Consider the following 18,351-nt stretch of genomic DNA (forward strand, 5'->3'; position numbering starts at 1 on the left):
CGCTCAGTCTTCTCTGTCCTCTTTGCTGCTCAGCAGGAGCTGGCATGAGACACTGACTGTCTCTGGGGATTAGTTCTCCATCGTTCCTTTCTTGTCTTCCTTGTTTCCTCCCGCTGAGCCTCAATCTAAGCTCCTTCCTTCCGCTGTGATCCCCCTTTTCTTGGTTCATCGCCACAATATTTCCTCTATACAAATAAGCCGTGGACACAGCTGCAAAAGTTAGATGGGAAGGTCCCATCTACAGTCTCTCTCACGGTGAAGAACCATTGCTGTTTTTGTAGTTATTTTGCTAAATTTGTTTCTCTAGAGAACAGGATTTGAGACAGTTTGGTAACTGATTTATCATGAACACTTTTTCTCTGCCACTGACTGGGAGTCCTTTTAATGTTTGTCTTTTCTAAAAAAAAAAAATAGGACTGTTATATGTATTAAAATGTTTTGACCTTAACTAATTTAAATCTTTTTTTTTTTCAATCTCCTCCCACTTTTCTTTTCTTTGTGTCCCCTGATATTATTTGCCACATCCACTCCCCATGCTTGTCCTACTGACAATGCCAGCGCTGCTTCCTGCAGGCATTTAATTAAAGCACTAATAACACATTGGTAATTAGATGACAAAGAGGGCATTTTTATTGTACTGATCAGCTGCTGAGACATAGTCCTAAGAGGGACTTGCTGAGGGAGCTTTAATGTTAAGGTTTTGGTTTCTGTAATCTGTGAATCCTGTTGTTGGTAGAATATTAGTAAATGCTGGTTAGGTGTTGTTAGATGGAAGTAGAGCATCTATGAGGATATTAAACTTGTATTTATTTATTATCACCATATATATTTTTGGTAGAAGTATTTGCTCGGCCTTGCATTTTCTTAATCCCCCCCTCCCTCTCCCCTTCTTATTTTCCATTAGTCTCTCTCCTTATCCTATATCAATGGTTGCTGGGCCACCTGAGGCACAGAACAATAAAATATTGCAAAATAAATTTCCTGTGAAGCCTACTGATGCCATTAAGCACAAGCCACACCAAGGCCAAGAATCATTTTAGTTCTCATCATAGCAGCTGACATTTTAATGTATTAGCTGCTTGAGGTTTGGATATGTTTTAATGTTGCTGCTTTAACTTCTCCAGCCGGTCCATCCAAACCACACAGACACAAGGTCAAATGCTGGGGTTTATCATTTCTTCCAGCCTGTTGGCTTCTGACTTGGTGTCTCAAGGCTAAGTTTGTCTTACACCTGATTCTTATTCTAGCATCTTGTCAGATCAAACATTATTATTTATGTCTTATCCGAGCAGTCCCCGTGTGATTTCAGATCAGAAGAGTTTCCCTTTATGAGAGCCAGAGTTCTGTTTGGTTTTTCCATTTCAAAAATTCTCCACAGTTTAGATGGCTGTCTGCTGTAGAGTTTATATTTTTAAATGTGTTGCATGTTTTTCTTTGAAACCTTCTTCTTTACTTCTTTTTGGATAAATCTAAAGATTTTGTAATTGATTTTGTAAAGTCTTTTAGTTATTTAATCACATTTTTTATATCACCCCACACATGTGCTGTTAAACAGTGAAATGTTGGTCTCACTACCCTTGCTGTCTTCCCTGCTTTGCTAGAGGTAAACCTAGTGGTGCCTGGTGGAGTTTTCTCCAGGGGGCTATAGCTTCAAAATAGACCAAAAAAACAATCAAATGTATACTAGGTTATCACACCTGTGTATTTACATGAATGCCATCAACAAAAAGCATTATAACATTTTCTGAAAAGTGCTTTAAATGAGTCATTCCTGTCTTTATCCAATCTGGGTCAGATCCTGACGTTTGAAAACGGAGACAGGAAAGCAGAATAAAACGTTAGCCTCACTGCATGCAGTTAGCCAAGCCTTGTAGCTTTTTTTCCCAGCTTTTATTGTTATTACACTGTCAGAAGTAAAGAGGAAAGAAATGAACTTGTTGCATTTAACCCATCTTTGGGGAGCAGTAGGCTGCCTTTGTACGGTGCCTGGGGAGCAGTATGGGGTTAAGGGTTTTGCTCAGGAACCCAGAATGGAGGCTTTGGGGATTGAACCAGGAACTTGCAACCTTCTCAGAGCACAAGCGTACTGCTCTAACCAGTAGGCCGACACTCCCACAGACAACTAGCTAAACCAGGTCTTGGAAAAAGACCAAGTGTGCCGTCTTTATCTCTCTTTGGACTGCTGATAAGTTCTCTGCTCAAAAGGTGTTTTTTAAGGAACTTCACTGAAATAAATTTTTCTTACTCCATTTAACACTCTCTCTCTCTCTCTTCTCTTCAACCTCCACAACTCAACCTGTGCATCTGCTGCATTACGACTGTGACGTCAGCTCTGTGACGAGAGATGGTGTGAAAATACAGTTGCTTTCAGCTCTGGGCGAGGAGAGCTTCGCCCCAGGATAGTCCTATCTTTTGCATTGAAGAGGAGCTACTGCACATGTACAAATTTTAACCGTAGTCTATGGTCAAAGATTTTTGTACACCCGGATGGATATATGTCACCAATCCAACTACGAACAAAACAGCTTTACTCGTCATTAAACATTAAATATTCATCTTTCACATGTAAAAAGTATATTAATATATTTAGAAATATTGACATTTTTTTAACCTCTTAATCAAGGCCCTCTAGCGCAATTGGCCAGTCGCTACTGGGTAAATATCTAGCAGGGGCTTTCTCCTTGCCATTACTCTATACAATGCTCTCGGTTAAGGTTCTTTCATTTTTAGGCTGTGGTGGTCATTTCTTTAATTATTGCTCCTCTCATCACCCCTGCCTATAGATTGAACTTTTCTCACTGAGATCTTCAAGCTTTGACATTGTTTTATGAAGTAAAACTTCTTAAAAAACATTAAAGTAAACACTGGTATTGACAAGTGAAAGCATTCATATTTTATTTAATGAATTTTAAGTGAAAGGGGCTGATTTCTAATATGCCCACACTTTTGAGACAATTTATTAATTTCTCACCACTTTACAATAATGCAATAAAATGCATTAAGTATGTAAATGACACTTAAAGTATAGGAAGTATCAATAGAGAATGAGTGCATCTGTTAGGCAGTGTTTGCACAATGTGTTATAGTTTAGCCAAACCAAGTTCTTCTTGTTTCACACTTTTTTTGACATCGGAGCTTCATCTCTTGTGCTGCACAATGGTTTTTAGTAGATGCTTGTTTGTGTTCGAAGTCAGTCATTACAGCGTGACTGGAGCGCCGACACGCTTTGTGACTGTGGCGCCACCGCTGGCCTTTGGTTTCCAGATTTAGTAAGGCTGACGCTTCAAAAGCGCATGGAAGTAAGACTTCATAGCACAGCACGACACCAGGCTTCTTAGCTCTCCCTGTGGTGCATCCACCCGACGCAGCGTTGTTACGACACAGACGGGACACATGGCTCATCTCACCGCTGGGGGAAACATCATCAATTGTTGCTCTGCATCTTATGGCTACTGGTCGCTTTCTTCTGTCATCTGTTCTCAGGCTTTAGTTCTCCGTCTGTGTCTCTCTCACCTGATCAAGAATAACAATCTGTTCCACAACGTGCTCCTGTCTGTTCTCAGCTGAGCAGGATGCAAGGGGGGAAACAAATGAAAAGAAGGAAAGAGAAAGAAGGGAAAAGAACGTTGCTAATGTCACTGAACCGTGAAAGGCTTGGCCTGGGGTAGGAATGACTTTGTATACAAGGTTCTTTAGTGCTGTGGCTGCAGGGATAAACACAACTTACATCAGCTCTTTGCATTTACAGGAGGTTTCCTCTCCTGGCACTTCCAACCTCAACACTCTGACAGTACTGGGATGTTCATACACACACACACACACACGCTATATCCCCCTATCCTTATGGGGACTTTCCATTGACTTCCATTAATTTACCATTCATTTGTATGGCCTAACCCGGACCTTAACCCTAACCATTAAGAGTCCACATCTAACCCTAAAATAAACCAAGACCTTAGTTCAAAACTTACCCCAACCAAAGAAGAGAATCTGTTTTTCAATGATTCCAGTTGACTGTTCCTTATAAAAAATCAAACGTCCCCACGAACACAGGCACAGTATAAACCCAGACTCTTCTTCACGTGCACACAAATGCAAGACGGTAAAAGGGGGTTTTAGCAGCTGTCTGTCTGTCTGTCAGCAGCGGCTGCTGATTACTTCTTCACACGTGTACACTGTTTGTTTTCTTTAACAGATTAATTTATATCAGTATGATATCCGACTCACTGACTTTTCTGTTGTTTCTGTTTTTTAGATCATCACCCAGTATGTTTACGAACTGTTGGAGACAAAGTGCAACATGAAAAAAGTATTTCTACCTGTAAGTACTTTATAAAGTTGAACAAATATTAAATATGAGTAAAGGTCATCAGGGCCTTAAAAAAACTTTTCATGCACCATGAACTTTTATATATCTCCCACACTGCAGCTGCAGTCTTTCGTTGTGTTTAAAATAAACTTAAGTAGTGGCCTTTATATCAGGTTATGGCAATGGTTTTGATGGGTTTTTTTTATGAATAAAGTATTTCAATAAAAAATAGCTTTCATATCACCAAATCCTGAGATATGACTTTGTATAAACTAGGGTTGAAACAATTAATCTGATAAATCGTGATTAATCGATTATGGAAATAATCGTCAACTAATGTAATAATCGATTAATAGTTAATTGGAGTGAAGGGACTCTAAAATGTGCCTTTAGCTGATGGAGCAGCCCACCATGTGAAGCAATTATACTATTGCAAAAAAAAATAAAAAATGCAAACATTTTGCATTTAAGATAAAAATTTTTTTTGGTCTTTCAATATGCTCTATCCAGAACTCCTTAAGTGGAAAGTTTTAGTTTCACCTGGTTTAATTTTGCAAAATGTCTTCTTTAAAGAACCGTTGGCTATCCAATTATTAATCAATTCATAGAAAAATAATCAACTAATTAATGGATTTGCTAATTAATCGTTAGTTGCAGCCCTAGTAGAAGCAAATTTCAATGCAGTTAAAACTGCCTCTGTATAATGATAGTCCCCTACCAGCCCTTTTCATCCAGCAAATTTAAAGTCTATGTTTCTTTCTATAATTGGCCTAATGCTACCCATTGTTGTCATTATGAGAATTTTCAATATTAAAATTCTGCACTTATTCATGTTTATCTGTTTTATAACATCCATATAAACGGATGTTTCAGGATGCAACTTTACATATCAGGATTCTGACCTGTTGATAAAAGGAGCCCTGTTTAGAAACTTAAGGTTAAAAACGTTGCGTTTTAAGGAGGCAGCTACCCCTATTCTCTTTTTTTTTTTTTCTTCNGATTTGCTAATTAATCGTTAGTTGCAGCCCTAGTAGAAACAAATTTCAATGCAGTTAAAACTGCCTCTGTATAATGATAGTCCCCTACCAGCCCTTTTCATCCAGCAAATTTAAAGTCTATGTTTCTTTCTATAATTGGCCTAATGCTACCCATTGTTGTCATTATGAGAATTTTCAATATTAAAATTCTGCACTTATTCATGTTTATCTGTTTTATAACATCCATATAAACGGATGTTTCAGGATGCAACTTTACATATCAGGATTCTGACCTGTTGATAAAAGGAGCCCTGTTTAGAAACTTAAGGTTAAAAACGTTGCGTTTTAAGGAGGCAGCTACCCCTATTCTCTTTTTTTTTTTTTCTTCATCAGTATCTCTAGTATTCTCTGTCTTTCTTATTTGCACACATCTGTTGTGCAAAAGTGTCTCCTCCACAAATTGAAACTGGATTGTGATGTGTCATTTCAAAGAGGAGCTGATTCCTAATCTGTTTTGCATTCAGTTGGGCTAAAGGCGACTTTCCACTCTGCCATTGTGGAGGTATTCTTTGCCCAGCTCATCCAGGCTCATTGCACAGTCTTGATCCCCTTTTATTTGTTGTCGGAGGCTTGTTTGTCTCTTTTTTTTCTGCTCTCATTTTTCAGACCGAGTTTTACGGTGACGTTAGGAAACGCTGGTGTTTAGAAGCATACAGAGTTAGCTTGAGCACTAACAGTGTCTATAAATCACCTAGCCGGAGTCAGCGCCTTTCATTAGCCCCCATACACTTTTACTGGTTCATCTGCTTGGCCTATTTATCTCATTATTCCACTGGAAAATTGCTCTCCTATGCTTTTCTGCTGCCCACCCGCTTGCACATATACCGAGCGTGTGTGTGTGTGTTTTAGTGTGTTAGTGGTGGGTCCGTCCACCTGCGTAGCATTGAACTTGTGACCGCAGATTTTAAGAAGATTAACCACAGCCCAGTCTAAGAAGAGGGAATGAGAGAGCAGAGGAGAATAAAGGGTAAGATTTTCTCCCCCACTTGGCCCTCTTTGTCTGTTTGGATTAAGTTCTTGCAGCTGCCACCCATAGCTTTTATGGACAGTGTCTCCTTAGAGATTCTTCCAAGCGTACTTGAGAGGGATGCAGAGAAGCCAGGGACGTGGATGAAGCGCAGGCTCACATAAACAATCACAAACTCCGTCAGTGTCAGCTTTCCTATGTGTTTTATTAGTTTCGGGTTATTGATGGAGAGGTAATGTGATGTAAACCAAAGATGAGAAGCGTCTGGTAAAAAGTTTTAAAACAAACTATGATTGCAATAGCATGATCTCAACCTCTGGAAAATAGGTCAGTTAATTTGATTTCATCCAAATTTTACAGGGATATGAACTCCAAAGTCAAGAGAAAAAAATATTCTTAACATAACTTGTGGCACACTTGTTGATACTTGAGCAGCCACACATTTGTATGGCTTCTATTTGCTGATAGGATATTACTCTTAGCAAGGTTAGACCTTGCAGAGAGAGGAATCTTTGCACAATCTCTCTTGATTGTCCAGAAAAGATGATTCCCTCTTTTCCTCTTTGCTTCGGTCTCACCTGTTTTGGTATCCTATAGAGTTATTGCTTGTCTACACCAACATACCTAACAGTGGGCATAATATGCTTTGATCTGAGAACGCCCACAGTTCCAATTTAAGTCTCAGAATAAATACGTCCACATATGTATTGTTAAGATAGAGGCAGTGCTCCCTAAGTTGATTGGTTAAAATGCAGAGGTAATTTTCTCCAATATGAGATCAATAAAGTTCAATTATTATTATATTATTATTTAATCACTGTTTGGCTATAATCTCTCCCAAATAATTTCTTTGCAGGTCTATTTTTTGGCATGTGACTCATTGAAACAGCCCATCATAAATTTCTGATTAGATGATCCTAAGAACTTTGATTTACTTTAAAAGAATAAAGTATAATTAAATAACTCTTCAAATATTTATTCTTTTTTTTTTTTAAATGTTTGTGAGATTATCCTGTTGCGCAATATTTATGTTTTTTTTTTCACTTGTTTTTAAAGGGTGTCAAAACAATAAATGAAAAAGCTACTCCTCTGTAACCTTTATCAGATGAACCTCTAAAGAAGTAGACATCAAATACATGTCATGTCTTCAGAGCAGTGCTGTGATGAAATCCAGTAATTGCACCTTGTTCGTGAAAAGCCATCGTGACCTTTATATCGCCTTATCTTCAGGTGGATGCAACAGAAGACGAACCCAGAAGTTTTATCTATCTTAGCCAGGATGCCTTGACTAACCCAAACAAGCTGCTGGTGCTGATCCAGGGCAGTGGGGTGGTGCGCGCTGGTCAGTGGGCCCGCAGACTCATCATTAACCAGGACCTGGACTCAGGAACGCAGATCCCCTTCATTACAAAGGCCATGGAGGTAGGCTCTCAGTGCTCTTAGATATTGAACTTAAGGTATTTCTCATTTCTCCATCATGATTTTTTTTTTGGCTCCTTATATGACATCTTTTTAAACTACAGTTAATTCTGTGTGCTCATTAGAACTGCATTATTGTGGATTGTTTTTGTTTGTGCTTTTTTCCTCACTCTCCATATATACAGTCGACATAACTCAGTTTAACTGAATTGCACAATTTATACAATTGAGGGATGGAAAGAAAAGATTGCCCCCGGAGTCAAAAACAGATTACTTGATGATGAACAATAGCAACACTCTGCAGCATCACATAAGCCGAGGGGCAAAAAGCGAAAAGAAGCAGATTTTCATTCAAAGGTACAAACCTCAACCCCTCCTCTTGAATTACACCGTAACAACACATTCTTCAGTGAATTTAAGCATATTTGATCATTAAGATACCAGAAAACATTTGTGTAGCTTTATAATACCTTTTTTCTGATTGGTCCTATGTATGCACAGGTGGGTGAGCTGAAACAGAGGAGGATGTAATATATCAAACCATTTTTTTTCCCTTTTCTCTCTTGACCATATGATCCCCAAGAAATGTACACATATCTATATCAGCAAGCAAAAGGTGTCTTCGCCTGTCTCATTATTTTCTTCCCCATCTTTGTGCTCATTTGTCAGCGTGGCCACGACTATCTATGTAATTTAATCGGCCTGCTGTTCAAATTGACTTTGGGGGATGCTGTTCTCCCCTGCTCTCCCTCATTCCGTCGTTTCATCCACCTGAATATGATAAAGACCTTGCCCACTGTGTAAAGCTCTCTCCTGCTGCGTACGGCAGTGGGTAAGGTTGGGGTTACACGCGTGTCCATGTGTTCTGACACAGATTTTTCAGGTACCATGAAACTACCTCATACAGTCTGTATGCTCTAACGGTTGGAAAAGAAAAAGCTTGCGATGCACTGAGGCAAAGTGACAGCTTAGATATAGAGAACATGGTGTGTGTAGGGAGAGTGTTGCCCATTCATCACTGTAAACAAGAAATCATGTTCTCGCACCCTGACAAATCATCATCCAGGCAGAAAGCAAACACGAGCCTTGTAGTGTGTCTGTGAGCTGGAAAGACAGCCGCGCACATTTCCTCTCACTTCATGCTGTCTGCAACTGTTACAGACATGTTTGTGGTTTATTATGTCATACTGTAAAATTTGTCTTGATGTGTTTTCAACCGCATGCATGAAAGATAAGTGTTATAAACCATTCAAGAGAATAATAATAAAAACATGTAAGGTTTTTCCCCCCCCTGCGTTCGACTAAATCATGGTTTTTATGTAATGTTCAGTTGAGAGCAGATATTTACTCATACTGCAAGTTATTTTTGTCAGTTTTTTTTTTTTTTTCTTACTAACATTAAGTTACACGAAACATTTCCTATTTAGGTCAGTTAGGATTACCAAAATTTGTTTTATTTTCTTGACACTAGAATACTGAGGGAATAGAAGTTTACTATACTGCACATTTACTTAGTATTTTGGCAGCATGGCATAAAATGGTTGTAAATAAGCATCTAATATGTTTCTGCTGCCCTTTACTTTACAGTGGTGTCCTTGGGGGGGAGAGATTCCCCTTTTCCCTTATATTATGATAATGTTCACTGTGATCAGACACATTTTACTTTTATCAGACTCGATGATAGTTTTTATCTCCCAAAGAAGATCTAAAAACCAGAATCTGGCTTTATAAGTTAGCTTTAAAATAATAACTTCCTCCTTCCTGAGCAGCCTTTTAGCCGACGTCCATATAAACTGTTTTCAATCTGGATAACTTACCAGCTGGTAAAGATTCTTAGTCATCCAGGTAATAGTCATTCCAAAAAAAAATTAAAATCCACAGGACTTTGTTTCCAAGTTTGAAGACACTTTGCTTCCCATTTAGGAAACATTTTAATTTAAAAAAGTCAGAAATAGCATTAAGTTGGAGGCTTTTTTTTGAGTGGACCAAAAACAAAGCATTCTTTTGGCTTTGAAAGCATGCAAATTGAACCGGATTTGACAAAAGAGGATTGCACATGATACTAGCAGTAGTAGGTCCAATATTTGTACCGCAAGTTCCTTAGAGAAAGAAAAAATACTATATTGTTACAGAAAAGATACAGTAGTAGCCATTCAAAATTTCCCCACTTTCCTTGATGGGCCCTTGGCTGGTCCCCTACAATTCCTTTTTAAACATAAACCTTTCTACTAAAATATTCTTTCTGTCATGATTTGTGGACATTAAGATCAAAAGAGAAGGGTTATCTCTGGGTCAGACCCTGTTATTCAGTGTCAGAGTCAGAGTAAAAGAAATGTACATCCATGAGAAGGCCAGTGGCTGGAAGTTGGAGGGGATTTTGCTGGCTGGCGTTCGTCTGGGATGAGCCATGGGAAAAGAGTAAACTGTTGCTGTAGCTGTCGTGTTCTTTCTTTTACCTTTATCCACAAAGCCATAATAAAGTATAACTGTAACCAAATGTTATTTCATTAGTATGATCTTTGGAAATACAAACCATCTTTGTCAATATTCGCAATTTTGCTTCAAAACATCCACGAGTTCAAGTATTAATAATTTCGCAACACTTAGATTAGATTGAAATTTTAGAAGTATTTTTAAAGCTTGTGATGAGAAGTTTATTGGAAATCCAGAGTCTAAAATGAGGGGTCACAAGCAGCACAATAAGGCAGGGCTGGCACTTTTTCAGCTTTTCAAAACACACAAGTCCCCAGAGACCTAACAGTAAGATAGACTCAGAAAAAGTTTTAAGTATGTGTGGTCCTGCAAGGAGCTTCTCCTGCACTACACTGAAAGTTTTTGTCAGGTTTTTGAAAGTCTGAGTCAGCCTTCTTTGTCTTGCAGTGGTTCTGCATCTGTCAATCTGAAGCCTTATGGAAGAAACTCAAAAAGTGAAAATCACCTTTTAATCAAATCTCTCTACGGCAACAATGAGACAACACAGATGCATCAACTCTGAAGCATGAAGACAATTTTTTTTTTGGAAAATATCCCCTGGCCTCATTAGCATGTGGTCTGACAACCACGTGTAAAGTTGACTAAAACATATATATGTTAAGTCATTATTGTATACAGATAAACATCCACAGATCCGGAAAACATAGAAACGTATCATATCAGCTGAAGGATGTGCTTCTGACATTTGGCAGTGTGTACAGTAATACGAAGTTAGGGGAATTTTTTTTTGCTGTCTTTGCAGACCTCTTGCATGTTTTCCCATGCATATGTGTGTGTGTGTGTGTGTGTGTGTTCACATGGAAGAGGTTTAACTCCCAAAGCCTAGAGGTAAAATGACAGGTGAGAGGAAGGAGAAGAGGCTGCTCCAGCAACAACCAACGGATGGAAAGAGAAAGGAATCTGAGATGGGAAGCGGGGGTGTATTTGGTGCTGGAGATGGGATTATGATTGGCTGGACGAGGACAGAGGAGGAAAGAAGGAGAAGAGTACAGAAAGGATTGATTTGGGAAGAGAGAAATGAGAGAAGGATGAGGGAGTGACTGCAAATGTTGTGGGACTGGCAGAGGAGAGATGGGAGTATTGAAGGAAAGTAGGCAGTAGGCAGCCATCTGACAGCTCCACTACTGGGAAAGGGCCTCTTAATGACAGCTTATTCCTTCATGATTTCAATTCCTGACAGTCGACAGGTCGGCTTGTTGCATCATGGCAGCTGTATCATTACCTTCTGGCCCTGTCAATGCTCTGCATCCTGAGTCTGAGAAGGTGGATGAGGAGGGTGCATACAGTAGAGGTTCAGAGAGGGTGGTGGGGGCTGGGTTGTGGAGACGATGAGGTTACAGTTAAGATAATTGAGCAAGACGGGAATATTGAATATGAAAAGGAAGGTTCATAAGTTGCAATCGTTGCTGAGGTCGTCAATAAAACCCCAAACTAGAGTTAGTTTTCTTTCTCACTGTCGGACACTAAATGCCTTCTGTAATGGGGTCTTGGCTAATTTCTCTCATTTATATTCAGTTCAGCCTAGTTTTATTGTACTTTCCATCTGTCTCTATATTTTTTGCCTCTTTTTTATTAGCTGCAAAAGTTAGAGAAACCTTCTCACTATATGCCATTACTTTTGAAGAACATTTCAGAGAATTTTATAATTTCAAGATCCATAGAGATCCAACTGGTTGTCTATTAAGTAATCAGGCATGCTTAGCAGCAAGTAGTTAGACTTGTCTGGATTTCACTAAAATTACATCAAGATTACCAAAAAAATCCTGATTTTTAAAATAATGGATCTTCATAGTCTTTTGGAGTTTTTCATATTCTGGGATTGGAATTATAACCACTGACTTTAGTGTTGGATCAGATTTTCTAACCCCTTGTTCGCTGACTTCTAATACATAAATTCAGTCCGTCTGTTTCACTGTGAACACAGCTAATAAAGGTTTTGGATGGGCAAAAAGCGGGGTGCACCCTGGACAAGTCACCAGTCTGTTGCAGGGCAACACAGACATAAAACCATGCACACTCACACACAGTTTAGTGATACCAATTAGCCTAACAGGTCACGATTTTGGACTGTGGGAGGAATCCCGGTGTACCCAGAGAAAACCCACATATGCACAAGGAGAATATGCAAACTCTATGCAGAAGACCCCATGCTGGGAATCAAACCCAAAATCTTACTGCTGCAGGGCAACGGTGTTACCCACTGCCCCACCATGCAGCCCAATATTAAAGCACAACCACATTTCTTAAAGTCTACCTCAGTTGGCTAACAGAGACTTAAACAATGAGCAAGAGATCTGCAGCCAAGATGCTGATTGTAAATCTGGAGAAGCTGCTGAAATCCAAACCTATGGTGCGAGAATCTGTCAATGGTACTATTAGTTGCACACTCAGGAGGAATTAAGTAAAACTTGGTTAAAGTGAAGACGCGTAGAGGTCCTGTTTAAAGTTTGCCATGACAGAAGAGTGACAGAAGGTTTTTTAATTCAAATAGACCAAACTGTAACTTTTTGGCCCCGCTTGAACAACTACACACAGAGGGACATGAATACATCACAGTAAACACACCATTCTCAAAAAATAGTAGTGGCAATGTTATACGTAAAATGCTTTTTCAAAAACACACTCTTTTCAAGGCTCAGTATTGTGACATGGGGACTAAATACAAATAAAAACAAGACTTTTAATATCACGTTAGTTGAACATTTATTTAAACCAGGTATCATTTTCTTTGCTTACTTAACTTTATGTTGGTCTATCTCACAAATTCTCCTTTATGTACATTAGTGCATGTTGTTTTAATGATGTAAAAGGAAATACAGGTCTAGGTTTAGAAATAGTTTGGCAGTCTATTATATGTTCTGCCTGTATAAATGACTTCATTTGGAAGTCGCTAATAAAAAACAGAACTATGGCTGCTGTCACCCTTTTGTCTCTTCCATCTTACCCAAGAGCTCTCTGCCACTCTCTTGATAGTGAGTCAGGGTAGACGCAGAAGACTCATTGGGAAGAAAGAGGGGTGTGGTGTTTTCAGAAGTGTGTCAAAAGCCTTGGGGTTTCTATCTGCCCAGAATTTCAATGGGAGGCTGAAAGGGGGCAGTGAGGCAGACAAACTCAAACACAGAAATCCCACTAATTTCTGTCAGCCCCCTCCTCCTTTTTTTCCCTCTTTAGCCAGATGATGTCTTCTTCAATATTAGCTGCACACTCTCTGTTTGAGTTGTGTCATGGCGTTTATGTAATGAGGTAATCTCTCGCTGTTCTTTATCTCTTAAATCACAGCTTTCTTTCTGTTTCTCATTAGTCTTTCTTCTTTCCCACTGAACTCCTGTTTAACCTCTATGTATATGTATTTATTTCCCTATGTAAGCAAGAGCTAACATAATTTCTGTGCATGCTCGGGGCACCAGGTGGCTGCTGAGGCTGGACAGGTACCATTCTGCCTGCTAGTTAGCTTTAGCCAGAGGACAGTTTTAATGTGCGTCAGTGTGTGTCTGCTAAAGCATGAAAGATGCTCCGCCTTGCCATGGCCTTGTAACAGTAGCCCTGCAAGCAATATACACCAGGCTCGCACACACCTTCAGGTGGGAAGGTCTCGGCTCAGATCAATGCAGTTGACACGTTCAAAGGCGGCTGTGGGGTCTGGACTTGCTCTCGGGTTAAACCTCTTTTAAATAGTCTCCCCTGGGAAGGCAGCTGTCAATAACCCACCATAATTACTGGGGCCAAGCCGCCAAGGGCTTGACTGCATGGGCCAAATTAAAAATTGATCAGAGGGAGAGAAAACATTATTTTGTGGTGGTATTCCCTGTCCTAACAGCAGTACTGCTGCCGTATGCAAAATTTCATCAGCTGATGTCCAAGCTTGATATCTAGAGACCTATTTATCTAGCGCCTCACACTTTCTAGTAGACGAACAATGGAGAGATCTCCTGGTTGAAAAAGATATATTTGCATACTAAGTGCCTTTTGCGTTATGTATGCTTATGTACCTGTTGTAGGTTAGAGTGCGAATGTCCACACTGCATGAGAATGCAGCTGATTTTTATGTGCTCCAGGTAAATCGTACATCATTCCCTATCTGTGTTGTTTGTGCACACCTTGTAGCTGTGTATCGATTGTACTCTCATTAAGTTTCTCTTGGCAAGGGGTCTGTATTTGTTTGTTAGAGAATGATATGAAGAGGATATGTTCGTCCTCAGGCCAAAAACACATACAGGTTTGTTGTTTCAACAGACATTGATGAATGGGAAGGACAATTTGCAGGAGTTTAGTATTGTGTTACCTTGTTTTCTAATCAAAGTGTCTTCAACTTTTGTCTTTTGGTGCTTGTCTAACAGTACCATAGCAAATACCAGAAGTTCTCATTCCTGCCAAGCCTAAATATGCTTAAAACATTGGAATGGAGGCCTAAGAGCTGAGACCCACAGGCATTTTCTTTTACAATTTAGCCATGTCCTAATAACTTTTTGAGTGCCTGTCTCTTGTTTTTGACCTGTTTGAGATTGATCCATACAGTGAAGAGCACCAAAATATCAACACCACAAATAAGTTTTTGACATCCAGGTAACAATCCTGCATGCTTTCACTATCCTTAATACTTAACATTAAAGCTAAATGTAAACATATAATCCCAATAAACTTGGGAAATCATTGAGCAGCTGATTTTGCGATAGGCTATGTAATTGGTAAATGTTGTAATAGTATTTACAATACAGAAGGAGATAATGAATTTAGCTTTATAGCATTGATTTTTTTTCCTTATCTCAAATCAATAATAATTTCATTGTTATTTCATAATTACCTTATCTGATTGTAATTAAACACTTAGGAGTTCTAATGTATGCAGATAGAAGAACAAAATCACACACATCTGTCTTTAAAAACTCTTTCTTTGTGTTGATTAAGAAAATGTTGAGCCTTAAGTTTTCACCACCATAGAGGTTTAGATCGAAAGCAACCAGGCTTTTTCCTCTTGCGACACCTTTTCAGGACTTTCATTTTCATTTCTATCGGCTCGCACTGGAGCTGTGAAATGTAGGTTTCAACTTTTCTAAATCCAGCTGGTTACATGACAGAGGATGTAGTCTCAGAAAGATTAAATGGAGCAACTTCTGTGCTACATGATCAGCCTTCCTATTATCTGCTGAAAGTCTAGCTTCTCACTCTATCAGCCTCAATCTCACCCTCTGAAATAAACAATAACTGTTCTGCTTTGACGTCTTCCGGTCAGGTTTTCTGTGCCCATCATAGTACTTAGATTACCCTTGTAATTGCTTTAATAAAGTCATATAAATATAAACAGCATAAAAAACACAATGCTGATATTATTGGACCTCAGTGTAGTTTTCAACATTGTTAATCATTCCATATTGCTGGAACACCTAGATTACTAGGTCTGCCTTTCTGGTAAAGCACTTCACTGCTCTGAATGCTACAAGCATTGGGGTGTTTTATGTGAAAGAAGGTAACGGTACAGACCAGAAAACCACCTGCACTGTTTTAGGCTATAATAAAAAATAAAAAATATCAAGATAAGTTACCATTACTTTGCAGATGATGCTCAGCTCTACATTACAATGTGACCAGGTGGCTATAAACCCCTTTTAGTGCTGGATTAATGCATAGAACACATCAGTGAGTGAATGTGTTTTCCTCAGTTTGAAGAAGAAATCTTCCTTTCACTGTCCTACGCTAAACTATTACAGCAACAGAGTCCGCTCTGATCTCCCTAAAATATCAGCCAGACAGCTGATCAGAATGCTGCTACCCATGTCTTCTCTAAAAGTATGACATTTGAACACATCACCCAGTATAAACGTCATAAATTAGTTTATCCTCTAATAGTTTAGAAATGACTAATTTGCTTGCTATAAATTACCTTACAGAGGGGGTGTCAGTGTGTCAGCATTCTAGACCTGTTAGGTCTTTTGGTTCTGCATAATCAAAACCACATGAAGAGAATTAGCTTCTGTTGTTATGTTCCACTGATTTACAACAAACTCCAAGAAGTCTGTAATAATGCTACACCCTAACCTCTTTTTTAAAATCCTGATTGAAAACACACATATTTGGATTTGCCTGTGATTTTTCTATTGATATAGTTTTTATAGCTTCTTTTTTGTCTTTTCCAAAATTAAGCTTTTAGCTATGTTATTAAGCTATGAGCTCTGCACGCAACTCCACTACTTCCTGACCTTAAGGCAGCTATTTGTTTCCTGTCTTTCATTACTGGAAAAATCCAGGTGTGTCTGACCATAGTTACTGTGGCCATGCACTGTTGTTCTCACTAATTAAATATTGAAGATTAAACTGGATTTGCGAATAATCAGGAAAGACAAAGCTGAACTTTTCAAAAATCTTATGTCAGTTTCTTGTTTAGTCGTTCGTAGAAAAGAGAAAAAGAAGTTAAACTGAGATATAGGGGAACTCTATCCTTAACTTGAAAAGTTCATAAAAAAAATAAATAAAAAAAATAAAAAATAAATAAATAAATAAATAATAAAAAAAAAATAATAAAAAAAAACTTGAAAAGTTCAGCAGGTTTGGGATCATAAGTAACTGCTATTTATATATTTTTTCTCTTGAAATCAACAAATTAAACCATCAAAAAGGCTGTATCTTTGTGTGTATGGCTGTGATTGAGTGTGTGTTTGGGATTCTGTATAAGTGAGGGGTGGGTAGTAGGTCATTTGCAGCTGCAGGCTGTTTATGTGCATCCCAAAGGGAAGGTCTTGTTTAGTCTCTTTGCCAGAAGGCCCCAGGCAGTTGGTGGTGGATACCTCTTCACTCTCTCACTGGGAACTCTCTTCTATGGCCAATACACCCATACAAAGATGCACCGGCACACTAACACATGCACACACATACCCGCAGAAACATCCTGCAGTCTTTAGCAAAGTCTTCTTCCTGCGGAGCAGCACGCTCATGGTCTGACAGCTGGAACATAGCAGCCTTTTCTCTCTTTTAATACATATGTTTGCACATCTGCCTTTTGCATTTGTATCAATTACTAATGCGTACAGACACATAGGCTACGCAGAGGCCCTTTCATCCTGATGTAAATTTGACACTCCACCTCTTTTATAGCATGTTTGCAGAGGTTATAAGTGCGCGGCTGTGGATGCTCCAGAGGGATATGGAGTTTTGTGAGGAGTGTTGAAGATATCAGTGACCCATTGTTATTTTTTTTTTCTACATGCACTGAAAAAGACATACATGCCTGCACACAAAATGTGCTCCTTAGGTTAAAGTTGAAAACACGGCACTCTAAATTCCATACTTTATTTGCCATGCTTTGATCGATGAGAACAAACTTGCTGTTTCCAACAGCAAATCTTTCTAATGCTGCTCTTTTGGTTGAAAAAAAATAGATGCTGCAGACCTGCAGTGCTTTTATGAGGGACAATAAATATATATATATATTTTTTTCATGCAGGATATTTTGCTGCTTTCCTGTTTATTTATCTCTTTGGATAATTGCCATAAAGATAATTGATGTTTTATTGTGTTTATTGCTGTGGATTACTAGTGATTTTTGTATGTCTGTGTGTGGAATTGAACTAAAAAGGACATATTTTTTATTTTATAAATATTGAAGACCTTTCAGACTCATCAAAATCCATTTTACAGTTAAAAGTTGATGTAATATGTTTTGTAATAGGCACTAGAAAACAATGACATTGTTGTCCCTGAACCAACTGTAACTCATTTGATGTAATGATTTCGGTCTTTGGTCATTTTTTGAGACGGTGCCAAAGCTTGGACTTTCCTGGGTGATATCTTTAAATGTTGCTTCAATATTTTCACATTTTATGCCTTCTGCTTAATGCAGTCTACTTTGTGAAGTGCTCCAGTCCTTTCTAGAGCGAAGCAGCCAAACAATATAATGCTAACGATCCCCTACTCCACAGTTGGGAGGGTCCTGTCAGCTTTGGAAACTTCCCCATTTTTACTCCTGTCACATTAGTCACCATGGACAAGTACCTAAACTTTAACTTTAAATTTCGACTCATGCTTTCACATTTTTTTTCTTTTTTTTTTTCAAAATTTAGGAACCTCTGTGTTAGATCTAATCTCTGGAGCTGGTGTCCTAATTCATGGTGCGCAACATTTGATATTTTTCTCTT

At 38.7% G+C, this 18,351-nt stretch overlaps 1 protein-coding gene across 1 annotated transcript in view; it reads left to right on the forward strand.

The window, feature by feature from the left end:
* fam172a (family with sequence similarity 172 member A) overlaps positions 1–18,351 on the forward strand; it is a 189,942-nt gene that overhangs the window by 25,111 nt on the left and 146,480 nt on the right. Inside the window, exons 5-6 of the mRNA XM_015373311.1 lie at positions 4,256–4,321; positions 7,544–7,735. Of these exons, the coding sequence (XP_015228797.1) occupies positions 4,256–4,321; positions 7,544–7,735 (258 nt within the window). The remainder of the gene's footprint in view (positions 1–4,255; positions 4,322–7,543; positions 7,736–18,351) is intronic.

This window comes from Cyprinodon variegatus, unplaced genomic scaffold (assembly GCF_000732505.1).
Source record: "Cyprinodon variegatus isolate N-32 unplaced genomic scaffold, C_variegatus-1.0 Scaffold85, whole genome shotgun sequence".
Classification (NCBI taxonomy): Eukaryota; Metazoa; Chordata; class Actinopteri; order Cyprinodontiformes; family Cyprinodontidae; genus Cyprinodon; species Cyprinodon variegatus.